At 38.4% G+C, this 17,816-nt stretch overlaps 1 protein-coding gene across 2 annotated transcripts in view; it reads right to left on the bottom strand.

Annotated features, from left to right (window-relative positions):
• Positions 1-17,816, bottom strand: part of PLCB1 (phospholipase C beta 1) — a 444,925-nt gene that overhangs the window by 63,536 nt on the left and 363,573 nt on the right. For both annotated transcript variants that reach the window (XM_038750967.1, XM_038750968.1), the window contains exons 24-31: positions 14,040-14,172; positions 11,849-11,902; positions 9,380-9,599; positions 5,838-6,018; positions 2,984-3,060; positions 2,795-2,884; positions 1,258-1,315; positions 226-312 (exon numbers count right to left, since the gene is read on the bottom strand). In XM_038750967.1, the coding sequence (XP_038606895.1) occupies positions 226-312; positions 1,258-1,315; positions 2,795-2,884; positions 2,984-3,060; positions 5,838-6,018; positions 9,380-9,599; positions 11,849-11,902; positions 14,040-14,172 (900 nt within the window). The remainder of the gene's footprint in view (positions 1-225; positions 313-1,257; positions 1,316-2,794; positions 2,885-2,983; positions 3,061-5,837; positions 6,019-9,379; positions 9,600-11,848; positions 11,903-14,039; positions 14,173-17,816) is intronic.

Here is a 17,816-nt window from a genome sequence, read left to right as displayed (position 1 = left end):
TATCTATCCCAGCACTTAACAGATAGTAAGCACTTAACGAATCCAATAATAATAATCTAATTATACAAGCTGGAAAAAAATGATTCTTTTTCATTTTAAGTGAGTGGAGAGCTTGAGTTTGTGTGATGAGTGACACTGAATATGTGCATAACATTCATTTTAAGAATCAACTATAAAAGTTTAAGATTTTCCAAATCTTTTCTGTTATTATACAGAACACTTTACCTTAGGTTTCTCGTCCAGTATTTGCTGACGGATCTCCTTGTGTTTCTCTAAGAGTTTCTCCTGCCGTTTACTTTGTGCATCTTCTAACTGTAAGAAAGTAGCAAAACATTCCCGTTCATCAAAACACGCATTAAGCAAGTTGAAATCTTAAAAAGCAGAAAAACTTAGCAGGCATTTTATACTCGTACAATATAGTCATGCTCTCATATCTTCTGATATTATGCTGGGCATTGTATAAAATGCTATTTGGTAAACTCAAAATGAACATGATTCTCTAAGTTTCAAAGTAATTCAATGTTTAAATATATGTGTAATTTATTTATGTATATTAATGTCTGTCCCCCCCTTTAATAATAATGATGGTATTTGTTAAGTGCTTACTATATGCCAGGCACTGTACAAAGGGCTTGGGGTGCATACAAGCAAATCAGATTGGACACAGTCCCTATCCCATGTGGGGCTCACAGTTTCGATCCCCATTTTACAGATGAGGTAACAGGCTCAGGGAAGCTAAGTGACTTGCCCAAGGTCACACAGCAGACAAGTGGCAGAGTCAGGATTAGAACCCAGGTCTTCTGACTCCCAGGACCATGCTCTTTCCATTAGGCCATGTACTCTGTGGGCTCATTATGGGCAAGGAATGTATCTGTTGTTGTACTGTATTCTCCCAAGTGCTTGGTACACTGCTTTGCACACAGTATTGCTCAATAAATACGATTTGAATGAATGAATTTAAAACCTATCATTTTTAATATTGATAGCTTCGCAAGCTGGGTTGAGGCAATTAACTTCTTTGCAAATATTAGTCCTCTGGACAAAACACAGTGTACAACTTGTGATCTGAATTTAAATGAGGAAAAAGTGAAAATGTCTTAATTGGGATTGTAAAATTTTCTACCTAGAGCTTCCACTTTACATATTGGATAGCTATAGGTGCTACTCATTTTTGCCACGAGAACTGCAATCTCAGCATCTTTACGTAACATTTGTATCCACGATTCTTGTCAACAGAATTCCAATGGACAGACTTACTCTCTTAATATATTGCACCACTTCTTGAATATATGACCGGATCATTTCAGTCTTCTCCCTGGGAACAATAGTCAATGTATTACACCAAATGACATGGTTTTATATGCATGCTCAAATACCAAGCTGCAGACTGTGATACTGTCAATTTAGAGTTATTCTAACCTCTTGGTCAGGATATTCCTAACTGTTCCCAAAGCAAGAATATGAGTTTGTGCAGTTGTACCTATAATAACAGTGTTAAAACATTCAGTTTAAATTATATTCAACTCTGAATTGAATGGGTAAAGGTCAGGTTTAAATGCCCTGAGGCAGAGAAGGAAGTGGGAGCTGGAAAATCAATATCTGAAGGCAGAATTTGGGCCAAAGTATTCAGCTTCCCTAAGATGCAGTTTCTATGTATTTAACTAAAAAGTTTAGGATATTTAAAGCTGTCAGTGTTTATTCTAAGAATATTATTGTGCCTAGTCACTGCTTCTCTGAAAAGTTATGATGATTTTTTTTTTTTTTTTTGGTCTGAGGGAACATCCAGACTTGACTGGAGATCGCTATGGTACCCAAGGTAGTGACACAGTGATGTTTCCCCCTTCTAGAACGGATATATAGTCCATCTCATAGTTGTGCTGCTAAGAGCCTTGCAGGTTACTACAGCCTGGGCCGACTGCTGTTCAGGCCAAGACTTGATTAGTAACAAAAGGGGTGCCTGGCTCCATCAGCAAGAGAGCAACAGTTCAGGCATGTAAACAGAAGCTCAGGAGAATCGGGACCCTGAGGACCAGGTCCAGAGTTGTCAAAGCAGAATCCTGGCACAAATCTGGGACTGCTGCTAGGAGACATCCATGGCCCCAGAGCTTGGGGAGTAATCTCAGACTTTTCAGACTTTAAGGTTCGGGATGATTACCCTTCTCTTCCCTCTCCTTCGTCTGCAGTTGGCACCCGTGACTGCATTAGTGTAAGCAGATGTAGAATGAGAATTCATAAGTGAAGGGACTGTTGTTTCTGCCGTGTCTTCTGAGCTTCACTAAATTCTGCTGAGAATTGAAATCCACTAAGCTTCAATTTCTCTCAACAAGCTATTTCCCTGCCTCAACCAACCAATGACTACGCTCCAGTGCTAGATCCAAAAGTGGCAGTTTTTAACTTACTTCTTGTAATACACTCTTTCTGCTCTTAAGCAACTTAAATGATAAGCGCTCCTTACTTCTCTAAGCTGTGCTAGTTTCTTATAAACTGCAGTCTAAAGACATTTAACCTGTTTTTTTGGTTCTTTTATCTTCCTTGAAAAACCCTTTTGCCCTCCAACACTAAGTGCCATTTACTCTAATATTTGGTAGTTCAGTGTTAAGCTCTGCTTGACCTTCTAATACTCGTTGAATTAAAATTTAAGTAGAAAGCCCTAAGTGTACAAAATGTTAGGACTTTCATTTGTGTGGGCTGGGGCAAAATTAAACAGCTTTCAACTTTTGGTTTAAATATTTTGTAAAACCCCAATTCACTTGGCACACGATGTGAAATAAACCACTTGAATCCTCCTACTCACTCCTCCATTTGATTTTTGTCTTTGGATTTGGCTTCTGTTATCTTCTCCTGCCTCTTCTTATCCATCTTTTTCTTTAATTCTTTCTTCTCCCTAAAAGTTAAATATGAAGTAAAGGAAAAATATATTAGACTCCTGGGTCAAGCATATTTAGGTATGAATATGTAATCTGTAATGCATATTGAGCCTTACTTTTCACAAATCTCTTTTAGCTTTTTTAACTGATTGCTCTGGCACTCCTCTGCGACATCTGTTAGCTTCTGAATAAGCTGGGAAAAGAAAATGTCAACTTGAAGTTTTCTGTTATCATGAACAAAGACTTTTTCTAAGCAAGAGAGTCTCTGGTTGGAAAATACCGTGAAGATAATTTTATAGATAATAAATTGCAAGTCAACCCAAATCAAGTTCTCACTTTATGGCAAACCAATAAATTATTTGTCACTAACCCAACATCTCTTCTTCTTGTTTCCCACTTCTCTCATGCTATAGGATGCTAAATGGGTCACTGCCCACCAGAAAACACTGATGCAAACGTGCAAATTGAAGTCGTGGCCAGACACAGACAATGACTCGGGATACGGATGAATGCCCATTGTGAGGGAGTGGGAATATCTAATTTCATCCACAATCCGAAAACAGATCAAAACATAGGCCCGCCAGGATCAATCTAGTCCATATTTGGCCTGTCAACTGAAGTAGCTCACCCACCCACAGAAATTGTATTAGATTCTTATCTTTCTCAAAGCCTCATGCATCACAATTGCACTCTGTAGGATAGTGACTACAACTTACGGTGTTCAGAGAAAGGGTCAACTCTTGATAATGGTAGAGGGTCAGAGAAGGATTCAGTCACCTCAGACATTGTCAAGTAACATGAAGTAGTGAGACACATGGCAATTACAATTTAATTCAGAGGGAAAAGTGAGACAGAGAGAAAGAGAGAGAGAGAACCTAAAATAAAGTTCCTTCTTGTATACTCTTTTCCAGTTCTTACTATAGTGCTCTGCTCACAGAAAGCACTTAATAAATACAATTACTATTACTAGAAATAAGGCAGTGTGAAAGCAGGATGCCTTTATCTTGGATTTGATAAAATCTGCCGTATCTTAGATCTCTCTGGTATTTTCACTACCTCCCAGAAGGTTCTATTTCACTAAGGACTCTGGAATATCTAGTCCTTCTAAAGGAGGGATTTCTGGAAGAAGTTTCCTGCTCTTTCTGTCCTTTGATGAGTTACATCTGCCAACTAATAATCCAACCTACATAAACATGATCTAGAAAAGCAAAAGACCTTCGTACATTGCTAAATAATAAAAAAAAGGCCTTGCGTGACCTTTTGTCTATTGACTGCCCAGGGTTTAACATTTATTTTCTGCTACAAAGAAGCTTGTAAGCATTTCAAAAAAATTCAGACATGTAAAAAGATGCTCATGCCAAAATAAATGAAGTATCTGTAGGAATATTTGTAAGTCCATGCAAGAAAGTAAAACTGAATTTTTCTGTTGAATTCATAGGGAGAAAAAATAGAGTTCAGTCACAATAAAATGGAGTCAGCACACCTGCATGGAGGATACATAGGTAAGTGAGAAGATGAGAAATTCTGGTCAGGAAATTTCTGGGAAGACTGTTCATCTTCTTGCCATTTTTCTTTTTACTTAATAAATAATTCTTGCCATTTCAGAAAGCATAACTCAAGCACTGAGTAAATATCAATTTATACAGTTGATTCAGAGACTTACTATTGGGGCTGGTAGATTTAGTACTCAGACAATCCAGATTGGGCAGGAAAGGTAGAATGGATGCTATCTAATGCTAGGTGTCTTAAATGTGGATGGAATCAGTGAATTTCCCAGGTCAAACATTTAGGCTGGTTTCTACATTCATGTTTCTTTTTACATTTTTCTCAAGTTTTAGTGTTTGTGATCATCAAAATCAGTATGAAGTGCCTGTGTTGGTTCCTAAATTACTTCTCATAAATTAAAGAGCAGGTTGAAGGCAGGAAAATGTGCAGTGAGTCTATATTGGACGGTTGATCCTTGTTTCATTCAATATGAACTTGCTGATCATTAAGTGGAATCAATCCGCTTTATAGGTGTTTTGCTAAAGAAGGCTGTGGATTGGTGTTGGTTTTACTTCAATCCAGGAAAAACTAGGGGCTTTGAATGATCCTTTTGGAATGAAAGCTGTAGATACATTATTCAGATCTCTTTTTCCATCATCTAATCTAAAAATTGTTTTATTACTTCTAAAACTGGACTGAGGAATACGATCTATGAAGTTAGACTTGAGAAAAATCAATTATCATATTAGCTGATTCACCTAAAGTTCTTGTAAATTCTGTGGTTACGTGTGTTCCTCTTCTAAATTCAGGCAGAAGCTGGACGGATAGGTTAAAGTCTGATAGTTGAGATCAGAAATATTTTTGAAGTTTCCTAATCTTAATTGTTTTCCAAAACTTAGCATCTATTAATCAATCGTATTTATTAAGCACTTACTGTGTGCAGAGTATTATACTAAGTGCTTGGGACGGTTCAAAATTACAAAGTAATATTGGGGCATCAGACATCTCAGTTTTTCTCTATAATATTCCCATGTAGCAGGGAGCTGAGGTTTTCTGATTTCCATTTAATAGGGAACCTGGCATCCTGTAGTATTTAGAGTTGAGTATTTGATTCTTCCCTGTTTCTACGATTTCCTAGGGTAATATATTTTAGCATTTTATTATCCTGGTAGTTGAAAAGTTCCTCCATAGGTCCGAACATCTCTCTCTTACTCTAATTTAACCCCAAATCCTTTTATTTGGTTACCAAGAGATAGGAAAAATAATTGGGAAGCATTCTCCCCATGAAATGGGAAAATGTATTTTAACTGGAAAAAAGAGTCCTACATCAGTGGGTCTATCTACCAGTCAGTTTCACGAGAGAAAACATCCAACAGAAGATTTCTAATACATTATTAAATTACCAGGTCCAAAATGCCTGCCTCATATTAATGTGTTAGCCCACCATCCCCAAACTGACCAAATGTCAGAATTCCCCAAACTTACAAGCTTAATATGTTCTCGCTTCTGGTACTTTTCACTGTAATACTGCTCCTGACGGAGATTCAGAAGTTGCTGCTGCTGTTTGTCCTTCAATTCTATTAACTTCTGGGTCATTTCTGCATCAAGAGCAGCAAGGTCTTGTTCAATTGTTGAAGAACCATGATCAGGACTGCTTGTTTCAGATCTGCAAGAAATGCAGAAAGTGCTGTAACTGCCAAGATTTACACCAATGAGACAACTTTTCCAGTGCCTGCTTCCACCATTGTCTTTTGGTGTTACGGGCCAAAATGACAACCTTGTCAAAGGGTCCAGATATTACAACAAAATTATTCTGAGAGGAAGAAAACTGTGCAAGTAGATAGTGCTATCAGACTAAAGTTCGAAATCATTCTCAAAATAATATCTAATTTATCAATAATACTGTTACGCTTTTTGGGGTGGCCCTTCAAAATGTTTGTACAATTCATGAGAGAAGGAAGAGTGAGCCCAACATTGAATTCACATGCATCATGGTTTAGGGAAAAGAAGCAACATGACCTGGCGGGGACAGCATGGGCCTGGGAGCAAGAGGACCTGGGGTCTAAAATCCTGGCTTGGCCACTGGCCTGCTATGTGACCCTGGGCAGGTCACTGAACCTCTCTGTGACTTAGTTTCCACAACTGTAAAAGGGGAATTTAATACCTATTCTCCATTCCCCTTAGATTGTGAGCCCCACGTGGGCCAGGGACTGTGTCTGACCTGATAATCTTTTATCTCCCCTAGCACTTAGCATAGTGCTTGGTATGTAGTAGTAAGTGCTTAAATACCACTGTCATCATTACTATTATTATCACATAATCTAGGGGGTAGGTGGGAAAACAGCGAGTTGGCCTCTCCTAATAATAATAATAATCCTTGTACTTGTTAAGCACTTACTATATGCCAAGCACTGTTCTAAGCACTGGAATACATCCAAGTAAATCAGGTTGTACACAGTCCCTGTCTCACATGGGGCTCACACTCTAAGGAGAGGAAGAATCCTTATTTTACAAATGAGAATCCTTAATCCTTGTTTTACAAATGAGGTAACTGAAGCACAGAGGAGTTAAGTGACTTGTCCAAGGTCACACAGTGGAGCCAGGATTAGAACCAGGTCTTCTAACTCCCAGGCACAAGCTCTTTCTACTAGGCCATGCTGCTTCCCATAAGCAACAAGACCACAGAAATCCACTCTCTGCTCTGGTGGACAGCTGGTTAGGTAATGACCATCTCCCTATTGAATTTGTGTTTCCATGCTTTTTGGCAGGTAGCTAGATGAAATACGGGCGAAAGGAGCAATTGGGCACTGACAAACTCTTCACTCTGCTCCAAGAAGTCAAAGTAGAAGTTATGCTAGAATAAGTAATGGATCAGTACTGTGGGGAGGATAGCTTCGTAATACTTGTTCTTGACGTCCTCTAGCAGCATCCTTGGACATTGTGGGACCCCAATCAATTGGCTAACATTGCAATATATGAAATTGGGCTAAGTTGTCATGTGGCTTTGGGGTGTGTAGTTATGTGAACAATACTGATGTAGGATTACAGAAACACGAAGCTGGAAAGAACCTTGACAGAACATTTAACCCAGGCTGGGCCTCCAGACCTGTGATAAGAAAGAATAAACAATCATCTATCCTGAATATTCAGAGTAGTAAAATGCTTAGAGAACTCAAAGAAACTTTACAAGCATCATAGCAGATATAGAATTTTGACAGGAAAAAACAAATTAAGGTTTTGTGTCTAGGACTGTGAATGTGGTCAACCCAAATCTTTAAGATAGCAGCAGTGAATACCTGTCAGAGAATGGCAGTTCATATTTCATTTCAGAGCCACACAAGCCTTTGGCACTGAGGCCACATCACAGAGATGAACAGGATAATGCTGCAACCCTGACACAAACTGCGTACAGTAGAAGGTCATACATTTTCAAGACAAGAGCTTTCTTTGGCTGCTGGAAAACTAGCTGTTTTGCAGTCGGCCATTAGAAGCAGGATCTTGAAAGTATTTATGATGTGGCCCCTCCCACCAATGCTTTCACAGAAACTTCAGTATTTCACAAGTATTTCCTCACAAAGTACTCAGGAGGTGTGCAAATCATGGATTATCTTCGATCAGATTAGGTCCATTTAGTTATTTTTCCATTTGGAGGCTATATGGGACACCTGCTGATAAACTAGTGATTCGTATTCTGTAGCCACAGGGCACAACAGGTCACAGAATGCTTTTTATGCAAGGATGGGATAACCATTCAGTGTCTTCAACTTGAAATAATGAGCACTTGCAAGACTGAACTATTCAAAAACTATTTCTAAAATTGGGATGGAATTTCCCATGCTTCCTAATTTTAATTCATTCATTCAATCATATTTATTGAGCGCTTACTGTGTGCAGAGCACTGTACTAAGCGCTTGGGAAGTACAAGATGGCAACATATAGAGACGGTCCCTACCCAACAGCAGGCTCACAGTCTAGAATGCCTCCAAATAAGTGTCACATAAAAGAGGTACGCTTTGTGGGCTAACCTGAAGGGCCATGGTTGCTAAGTCCTTAAGGAATTAAAAACTATTTGGAAAATTTTATGCCATTTTCACAATAAACTTTGGCTGGAATGAACTTTTCTGAAGAAAGCTCCTCAATGGTATCTATACGGCAGAGAATAATTTGACTAATGCAGATATGCAAACAGACCACTCAGGTCCTAAAAAGTATTTTGGGGGCTTCAGTGATTCCACTCCAGTATCTACATGACCTAAACCAACCATATAATGGTGTTCATTATAAAGATTCAGTCCTAGTTCTCTTATAGAGGACGACACTATAAATTTATACATTAGACAGTGGAGAAAGTCACACAAGTAATTTCAGAAATGCAAAACTTCGGTGGTAGGGGATGAAAAATGAACACAGTGGTACATTTATCTGGACTTAATTTTAAACTATTTCTGACAGCTATGTGAATTAGAAGAATGTGTCCTTCTATGTGTCTAATTCACACAGAAGAATGTGTCCTTTTATGTCCACAAAAATCTTCTATTCCAGGCCCATCTTTGAATCAGAAGAAAGGCTAATTACTTTAGACCAGAAGACGGGACAGCCTCAAAGAGCTCTTCTTCAAGGAACTTGCTTGGCATTATAAATAGACCCAGATCGGGTTGGTGTAATTGGATGCAATTTGGTTAATGATCACTCCTTAATATAAAGAGCACTTTCTGTTTCAATAGTTGCACAGATACCCTGTACATGCCTGGAAAAAAATGGGCTTGCTTCAAAACTTAAAGCTATCAAACAAAATTTTTTTGGGGGGCGGCTATAAACTTAAGCTCAGTTACAAGGGTAGGCATAAAAGGGGATCTTAGCTCGGTCCAACAATCCCTGTCCCTATCTCATACTGCCTGGACAAACTAACCTATGTAAGCAGCAGTGATCTTCCCAAACTGGATGCAACCTAGGAATTCTGGCATCCCAAGTTACCCCCATATACCTCCAACTCATAGAAATAGTCAAAGAACCTCCCTTCAACTTACTTTTTCTTGCTATCCCTTTTTGCTGTTTTTTCCAAGACTGCTCTGCGCCGCAAGTAATCATTCTGTATTTCATTATACTTTGTAGTATGCTCTTTGATAAGATCAGTGGTTTTCTTGTGGTGCCTCTTGACAAGGTCCTTCATTTCTTTGTAGTGTTTCTTCTGAAGTTTAACAAAGGCCTTCTGTTGTTTCAGTTCCTCAATAGTTTGTGCTTCCACTTCTGCAGGAAAAAACAGAGAGCAGCTAATGCATGTGAAAATGACTGAGATGGATGTTCAACTGCAGGACATCAGATTATGTGATCTAAGTGTTTTGTAGTAAAACCCACAGGCAGTTTACAGGGCTCATGATTACAAGTTAATTAGGCTCATTCTACACTATTGAACCAATACTGTAGTTTGGAAACAAACAAAAAAAATTATGAGGCTGAGGTAGAAATTGTTATGGGATTTATCACTTAAATACTACAGTATTAATTTACATAAATTGCGCAAACATGCTTCCAGCTTCTCAGCATTGTATGTGTTGTCTCTTTCTAGCCAAGGCCATAAGCTATCTCTGCAGCAATACAAATCACTAGTAGTGTTTACAAGAGGTGAAACCGATACTATTAAAAACAACTTGAGGAGCAACTTGCTAGTAGGTAGAGCATGGGCCCGGGATTCAGAAGGAGCCGGGTTCTAATCCTAGCTCTGCCACTTCTCTGCTGTGTGACCTTGAGCAAGTCACTTCATTTCTCTGTGCCTCAGATATCTCATCTATAAAATGGGGATTAAGACAGTGAGTCCCATGTGGGACATGGACTGGGTCCAAATTGATTAACTTGTATCTACCCCAATGCTTAGTACAGTGCCTGGCACACAATAAGTGCTTAACAAATACCATAAAATTTCCAATGACATGTTTTTATTACAGAAAGAAACTGCTTTATTTTCACTGCAATGAATGGAGATCAGCACCAAGTTAACTTTCTCACAATTAAGATTGGCTTAGCCATAAGACTCAGCAGTATAGTATTTTTCTGTGAGACAGTGCCCTTGAGCTTACTCTCTGATCACGGAGTTTGCCAGATGGACAGAAGCTTGCTGTCTTGCCTACTGCATCTCTTCAATCATCATCAAGGTATTTATTGAATCTCACTGTACTAAGCATTGAGAACACAACATTTTTTGTATGTTTTCTAGTCATATATTTAGTCACATACAGTCATATATCTAGCCTGTGAGCCCATTGTTGGGTAGGGAACTTCTCTATATGTTGCCAACGTGTACTTCCCAAGTGCTTAGTACAGTGCTCTGCACACATTAAGTGCTCAATAAATATGATTGAATGAATGAATATATTTTGTTCATCTGATCCTTCATATTCAGAGAAACATTCTAAATTTTCACTCACTAAAAGTAGAGGGTCAAATTTCAAATTCAGCACTGTAGACTGAGGCAAGGTCCCGCTGAATAAAGCTAATTTCTTACTATAAATTTGGATTTCATTTTTCTCTCCAATTGGAAATACTTTATCTTCCTTCCCTACAATTTTATCCTAGTCTGACTCCATCCCACTTCTCTTCCTAATCCCAAAGTTCTATGCAGGTTGGGTGCTGAGGAGAGAGTGAGACTACAGAAAGAAAGGGGGGAGGGAGAAAGAGCGAGAAGGGGGGGGGCGGGAGGGAGAGAGAAAGAGTCAAAGCCATAGACTGTCTTTAATTTCTGAAGAAGAATCAAGGTTCCAAAAACACTGACTCTTTCTCCCTTAAGCATAGCTAGAGGTTTGATACTGGAAGTTTGGTCAACAATAGATATTTTTACTGGATAAGATCTCTCAAAAATACACACTTTCTCTGTGCAGAATTCAGTTAGAACTCAGATGTTTAACACATAGTAATACTGACTCAGGATAGCATAGTGTCTATAAGTGGAAAGCTGTCATTGAATTGATCTGATAGAATGTTCAGTGTCTAAGCCAGTCCTGCTTCCATGCTTGCAAAATTGGGAAACTTTGGGAAACTGCTAATAATAATTATAATAACTGTAGTATTTTAGTGTGCATGATGTACCACTGTGCTAAGAACTTGGTAGATACAAGTTACTTAGGTCAAAGTTCTTGCCCCACATGGGGCTCACATTTTAGGGAGAGAGAGAATAGGTACTTTATCCCATTTTGCAGATGAGGAAACTAAGGTACAGAGAAGTTAAGTGACTTTGCCTAAAGTCACACAGCAGGCAAGGGGCAGAACCAGGATTAGAATCCACGTCTCCAGACTCCCAATGATGTGTTTGTTTCACACCCCTAAAATGCTTCTTGGAAGTTTTTCCTTCACCACTTGCATTACGTGTTAGATATGAAATTAGAATATTTAAAAGATAGCAAGCAAGAGTAAGAACCAATGTTAACATTGTTTTCAAACCGAAATAAAAAAAGGTTTCCCATATTTATGACAAACTTAACAACTGGCTGTTGCTTTATTTTTACCTGTTAGGACACTCTGAATAAGATCTTCTGATTTTGCAGGTGCTTTCACAGAACCTAATAGTGAAAAAAATTAAGTCAGCAACCATAAATGGCTTTCCATAAATTCTGAATCAATTTTATGACAAATTAGTTCATAACAGAAAACATGGTTTATTTATATGGTCATGATATTAAGATTGACATTTGCTGAATGTATGCTTAATATTCTGGAAAAAAATATTCTATAGAGTTTAAATAAAACATTCTTGAGTTTTCAGTTAAATCGTTTAGGAATTGCTTTTGCCACCTACTGATATAAATGAGAACTTCAAAACAACTTATCAAAAACAAATACACAAATACCACTCATTTCCAAGGTTGTTATAAGCATGAGCTTGTATTGCTGCAGTTGGAAGGATTTATTTCAGTGTGTGAAGGGTGCAAAATCTTTGGGGGCACCTCCTTGCTGACCTCCCTGCCTCCTGTCTCTCTCCACTTCAGTCCATACTCCATTCCACTGCCTGGATCACTTTCCTTCAAACACATTCAGACCAAGTTTCCCCACTCCTCAAGAAACTCCAGTGGTTGCTCATTCATCTCCACATCAAACGAAAACTCCTCACCACTGGCTTTAAAGCCCTTAATCACCGTGCTCCCCCACCTCACTTCACTACTCTCCTACTACAACTGAGCCCACATACTTCCCACATACTTCAATACTTCAATTTGTACTTCCCAAGCGCTTAGTACAGTGCTCTGCACATAGTAAGCGCTCAATAAATACGATTGATGATGATGATGATACTTTGTTCCTTTAATCCTAACCTTATCACTGTACCTCGATCTCATCCGCTGTCCTCTTGTCCACATCTGGCCTGGAAAGCCCTCCCTCCTCATATCAGACAGATAAATGCTCTCCCCCAATTCAAAGCCTTATTGAAGGCACATCTCCTCCAAGAAGTCTTCCCTGACTAGGCCCTCCTCCCCTCTCCTCCCACAATCCCTGACTTGCTCCCCTCATTCATCCTCCCTCCCATCCCCACAGCACATATGTATACATGTATGTATAAATTAGATATATACAGATATATATCTGTAACTTATTAACTTATTTATATTAATGTCTGTCTCCCCAACTAGACTGTGAGCTCACTGTGGGCAGAGAATGAGTCTGTTTGTTGTATTTTACTCTCCCAAGGCCTTTGCATACAGTAGGCACTCAATAAATAGGATTGAATTAATGAATGAATCGAAGAAAGTTTTATTTTGAGAGTGTTATTGATGTTTATCCATAAGAATATTAGTTGGAATTTCCAGGAGAGGTCAAAGAGAAATATGATAAAGTCCATTAGATTTGGCAATGAGGCAGTCATTCATAAACTTGGTTGGAGAGGGTGGTCTTGGTGTTGTGAAGGGGCTGGAAACGAGACTGCAGAGGGTCAAGAAGAGAACTGCAGGAGAGGAATTAGAACCAGAGGATTTTGTACAAAATTTTGTTTGGTGTTATATTGTACTCTCCCAAGCACTTAGTACAGTACCTTGCACCTAGGCGCGTCAATAAATATGACTGAATGAATGAATAAAGAATGGTACCAGGGAGGTGGGCTGATAGCTGGATTGTGATATGGATAAGGCTATCTGAGTATAGGCTGGGGGGCGATGAGAGTATGTTTAAAGGCAGAGGGGAAGAAAGAGTTCTGTGTTTGTGAATGACATGGGTCACCAAAATTACTCCAGTGTGTATTTTCCTTAACATGGGATTTTTAAGAATGGCACCCCTGTGAGCATTCTATTCGTTTACATAACAGATTCATGACAATGAATATTTTGGTTCTGATTTTAGCCATTTTTCCTAAATTCATGCACCCAAAACATCAATTTTGACATAAGTACGTTAAGGAATTGAGTTGAAATGTGATGGTTATGTGCTGTTGCCTTATTCTATATTACCATTTAACATTTCTAGAGATATGGATTTTGTGATCTGTGAGGTGGACTGCAAGTACTCTGACTCCTACTTAAAGGGACCCAAGGTACTTGGGTAAATGAAAATGACCATACAGTGAGTCAAGACAGAGGCCAGATGAAAATGTTTTCACTTCTGACTTTCTAGAGTTAAGTTTATCCACCTGGACATGTGATTTTGATATTTAGCCTATTAAACATGGTTTAATTTTTGTGCTTTACACAAAAATAGTGTTCAATCACTGACCTGGTGTTGGCTGACTGTGGACAACCTGTGAAGGTGGTTTTGGTGCCAGAGACGCGCTGTGATTGACTCCATTTTCTGCAGGCATTGGTCTCGGCTCATTATTAGCTTCTGATGGAGTTTCTCCAGGTTCCACCTAAATACATACGTTTAATGTGTATATATTAACATATATTACATCTAATCCCCTCTGACACTTTGATTCTGTCTGCTTGCCTTCCTGAATCAGCATATACATTTCATTGAGTACCATGGCTCAATTTGACTCTGAGTGAAACATTTTCAAGAACTTTTGGAAAATAGGTGTCACCAAGGTATTCATCGCATCATTTAACATTTTACCACCAATTTGGGTGAAAATTTCAAGGCAAAATATTTCTGAAGATTTTGTTCTTTTGCGGGCTTCCCTCTTCAGTAATTTAGCATCTCTCCCCCTGATAAATTATAAACTCCTTATGTTTTTACCGTCCTGAGCACTTAATGCTCTACTAAAAGTATATGATTGATTGATGAGTTATGTCTGTGACCCTTGTTGTTTAAAGGGTAGACTACGAGTGCAGTTTAAGAGACCACACAGTATCATTTGTTTAGGCCAGAGATTTGTCAGTGACAAATCTTTTAAAACACAAATGAACTTAGAATTAATAATGAAATATAAGTATCAGCACCTTACTGGGATGCTATTTCTTTAAAACTTATGCAGTACTGAATAAGTGGAATTATCTCTTCTCTCCCTAATGTAAGCAATGTCCACAGGTTGAATCTATGTATCTTTTCTTGAGTGACTGTACATATTTCCTGTTATGCCTTGGTGTAACCATTAATTAAATAGCATATTAAATGACACTCCATCCCTTTTCTCACTCCAGCTCTGTCTGCCCTGGACAAACTACCAGTAGACTGAAAGCATCCTTTAGACTGTAAGTTCCTTGTGGGCAGGGATACTGTGTACCAATTTTAATTGTACTATACTCTCCAAAGCGCTTAGTAAGGTGAACTGCACACAGTAAATTCATTAAATGTCACTGATTGATTGCACAGAATCTACACACCTGATATCACAAGTCAACCAGCTAATATTAGGAAAATTTGATATTCTATTTTTAGATATAATGTAGCAAGGTGAAGTTTACTGATGTCAATAAGGCAGGATTGCCTTAAGATTGCATGTGGTCCAGCTTCCCAAATGTCTCCAGAGTCCACAGGAATCACAGGGCTGGCACTGAGGCTGACTTTGGACTGTTCCTTCGCCACACTGTGAGCCTGCCCTGGATACTGGAGACAACCAGGAGATTGGAAAAAGAGATGGGAAATGAACTGAATTTTCAGGAAATGTAAGCTGGCTAATAAGGTGGCTACTGGGGAATACTCCCCTCCACCCCCCAAGACTGTAAGCTCATTGTTAGCAGGAACTGTGCCCGTTTAATGTTGTATTATACTCTCCCAAGCTCTTAGTACAATCAATTGTATTTACTGAGCGCTTACTGTGTGCAGAGCACTGTACTAAGCGCTTGGGAAGTACAGGTTGGCAACATATAGAGACAGTCCCTACCCAACGGTGGGCTCACAGTCTAAAAGGGGGAGACAGAGAACAAAACCAAACATACTAACAAAATAAAATAAATAGAATAGATATGTACACGCAAAATAAATAAATAAATAGAGTAATAAATATGTACAAACATATATACATATATACAGTGCTCTGCAAACAGTAAATGCTCAATTGAATGAATGAATTATATTAATATATGTCTCTAAAAACGCTGACAAATTTGCCCTGTGCACATTTAGCTAAAGCCTGGAATTTCAATAATAAAACATCTTCCTTTGAAGATAAGCTTGTTGGCCCCAAGAATAAACTGTCTAAATGTCTATTTGGCTATCTGTAATATCTCATTTGCTCTAGCCTTTTCAAAATATTTTCTCCCTCACAAGCTAATTCACTCCTGCCCAGCTGAGGCTGTGGTCTGAGACTGATGGCCTAGTAGGAATGAGAGAAATGGGTTTCCTCTCTCGGTCTTCACAACTTGGTTGAACTGGACTCTCCCAAGGGCTTAGTACGGTACTCCATACTGTAAGTGCTCAATTCCAATGATTGATTGAAGGTACTTTACTGCTCATGTCCACAAAATAATTATTCCCATGAATAAGTTCCCTCTCAGTCCAACATATATCCGTTCCATTATATTCAGTTTATATTTAAATCAAGAATTTACATCAATCCCATGGGATCCAATAAGTAATAATAACAATAATCATATTTGTTAAGCAAACTTCACATATTAAGACATTTAAACTCATGATAAAAGAATATCTTCACATACATCACCACTACCAAGAAGTCTAAGTAAAATGAGATTCCTGCAACAGAGTTTTTCAGAAAGCATTTTTCTTAATATTGTAGTTTAAGTCCAACTATATCAGTCTGAAAATTTTTTTTTCCCCCGAGAACACGCCATCATGTGAATTGGGTCAAATACAGTTCAGGCTTGCTTTTCTCAGATTTGAAACTATGTTTTAAAGACTACAAGCCAAAGAGATATCATTCCTAAAGATCTTTCCATAGAGTGGCGGCACAAAAAGGTCAACCCAGGCAAAGGGAAGGAAAATTTTACAATTAGCCTTGGAATTTGATTAGCGCTGACAGCCAGGCTGGTAATTCATTCCAGGAACCCTTATTTTGCCTCAAGACACTACTGGCCAGAATCATTCCCTGATTATTGTCTTAAGTCTCCAGACTGGAGACAACAGACAAAGATTCTGTCCCATCTGCTTAACAGTAATAATTGTGGTATTTGTTAAGGATATGTGCCAAGCACTGTACTAAACACTGAGGTAGACACATTCTAAACAGATCAGACCTTGTCCCTGCTCTACATGTGGCTTAATCTACCTGATAACAAAAAGTTAATTTCTGAGCAAGAAATGGTAAGAAGGGAATTATACTAGAGTCTCAACTTTTCTAACAAATGATAAAATGTTTTTAAAATAATATGCAATGAGAATATTTGGTAAAAGGCCAGGTAATACATTTTCCTGGATAAAAATTTTAATTTGGAGCATGGCAGCGTGGAAAGGTGTTTGCCTATGATTATTTTGGCTGAAGCAAAACTTTCCTAAAGTTTATATATTTTAGAATTGACATTTTGTTACTGATCTGATTATATTCAAATTAACTATATTCAAGCCTTGACATGATATTTACTGAGCATCTACCGGGTCCTAGACACTGTATACAACTATTTGAGAGAGTACAACAGTTGCAAGACACACATTTCCTTCCTTTAAGGTGCTTACAATTTAATGAGGATGCAGACAGAAATGATTTGTACAGTGAAAGCAAGAGAACAAACTTATATAAAACAGGAAGCAGTAAAAACACATCAGGATGAAACAGCTGACTCAAAATATGCACATATATAAAATGTACAAATGAAAACAGATATATTTACATCAGTGTTGATTATAGAAATAAATTCCATAAGTGCTGAGAATAGGTATGGTGCTTGTGATTGGTTGTGAATAAGCTGTGAAAGGCTTCCTGGAGGAGGTGAGATTTCTGAGGAGCTTTAAAGATGAGAAGAGCTGAGGTCTGATGGATTTGGGGTGGGAAGGGAATTTCAGGCCGGGGAACAGTGTGAACACAGGGCTAGAGGTAGAAGGTTCGGTTGGCAGCAAAGACAAATGTGAGCAGGCAAAAAACCAATACCATGTTGACAATAGGTGGTGTCACTACAGGATTGACATATCACAGTACAAAATAAATAAGACTTTTAG

This window comes from Tachyglossus aculeatus, chromosome 9, assembly GCF_015852505.1.
Source record: "Tachyglossus aculeatus isolate mTacAcu1 chromosome 9, mTacAcu1.pri, whole genome shotgun sequence".
Lineage (NCBI taxonomy): Eukaryota > Metazoa > Chordata > Mammalia > Monotremata > Tachyglossidae > Tachyglossus > Tachyglossus aculeatus.
This window is presented reverse-complemented; position numbering and strand designations above follow the sequence as displayed.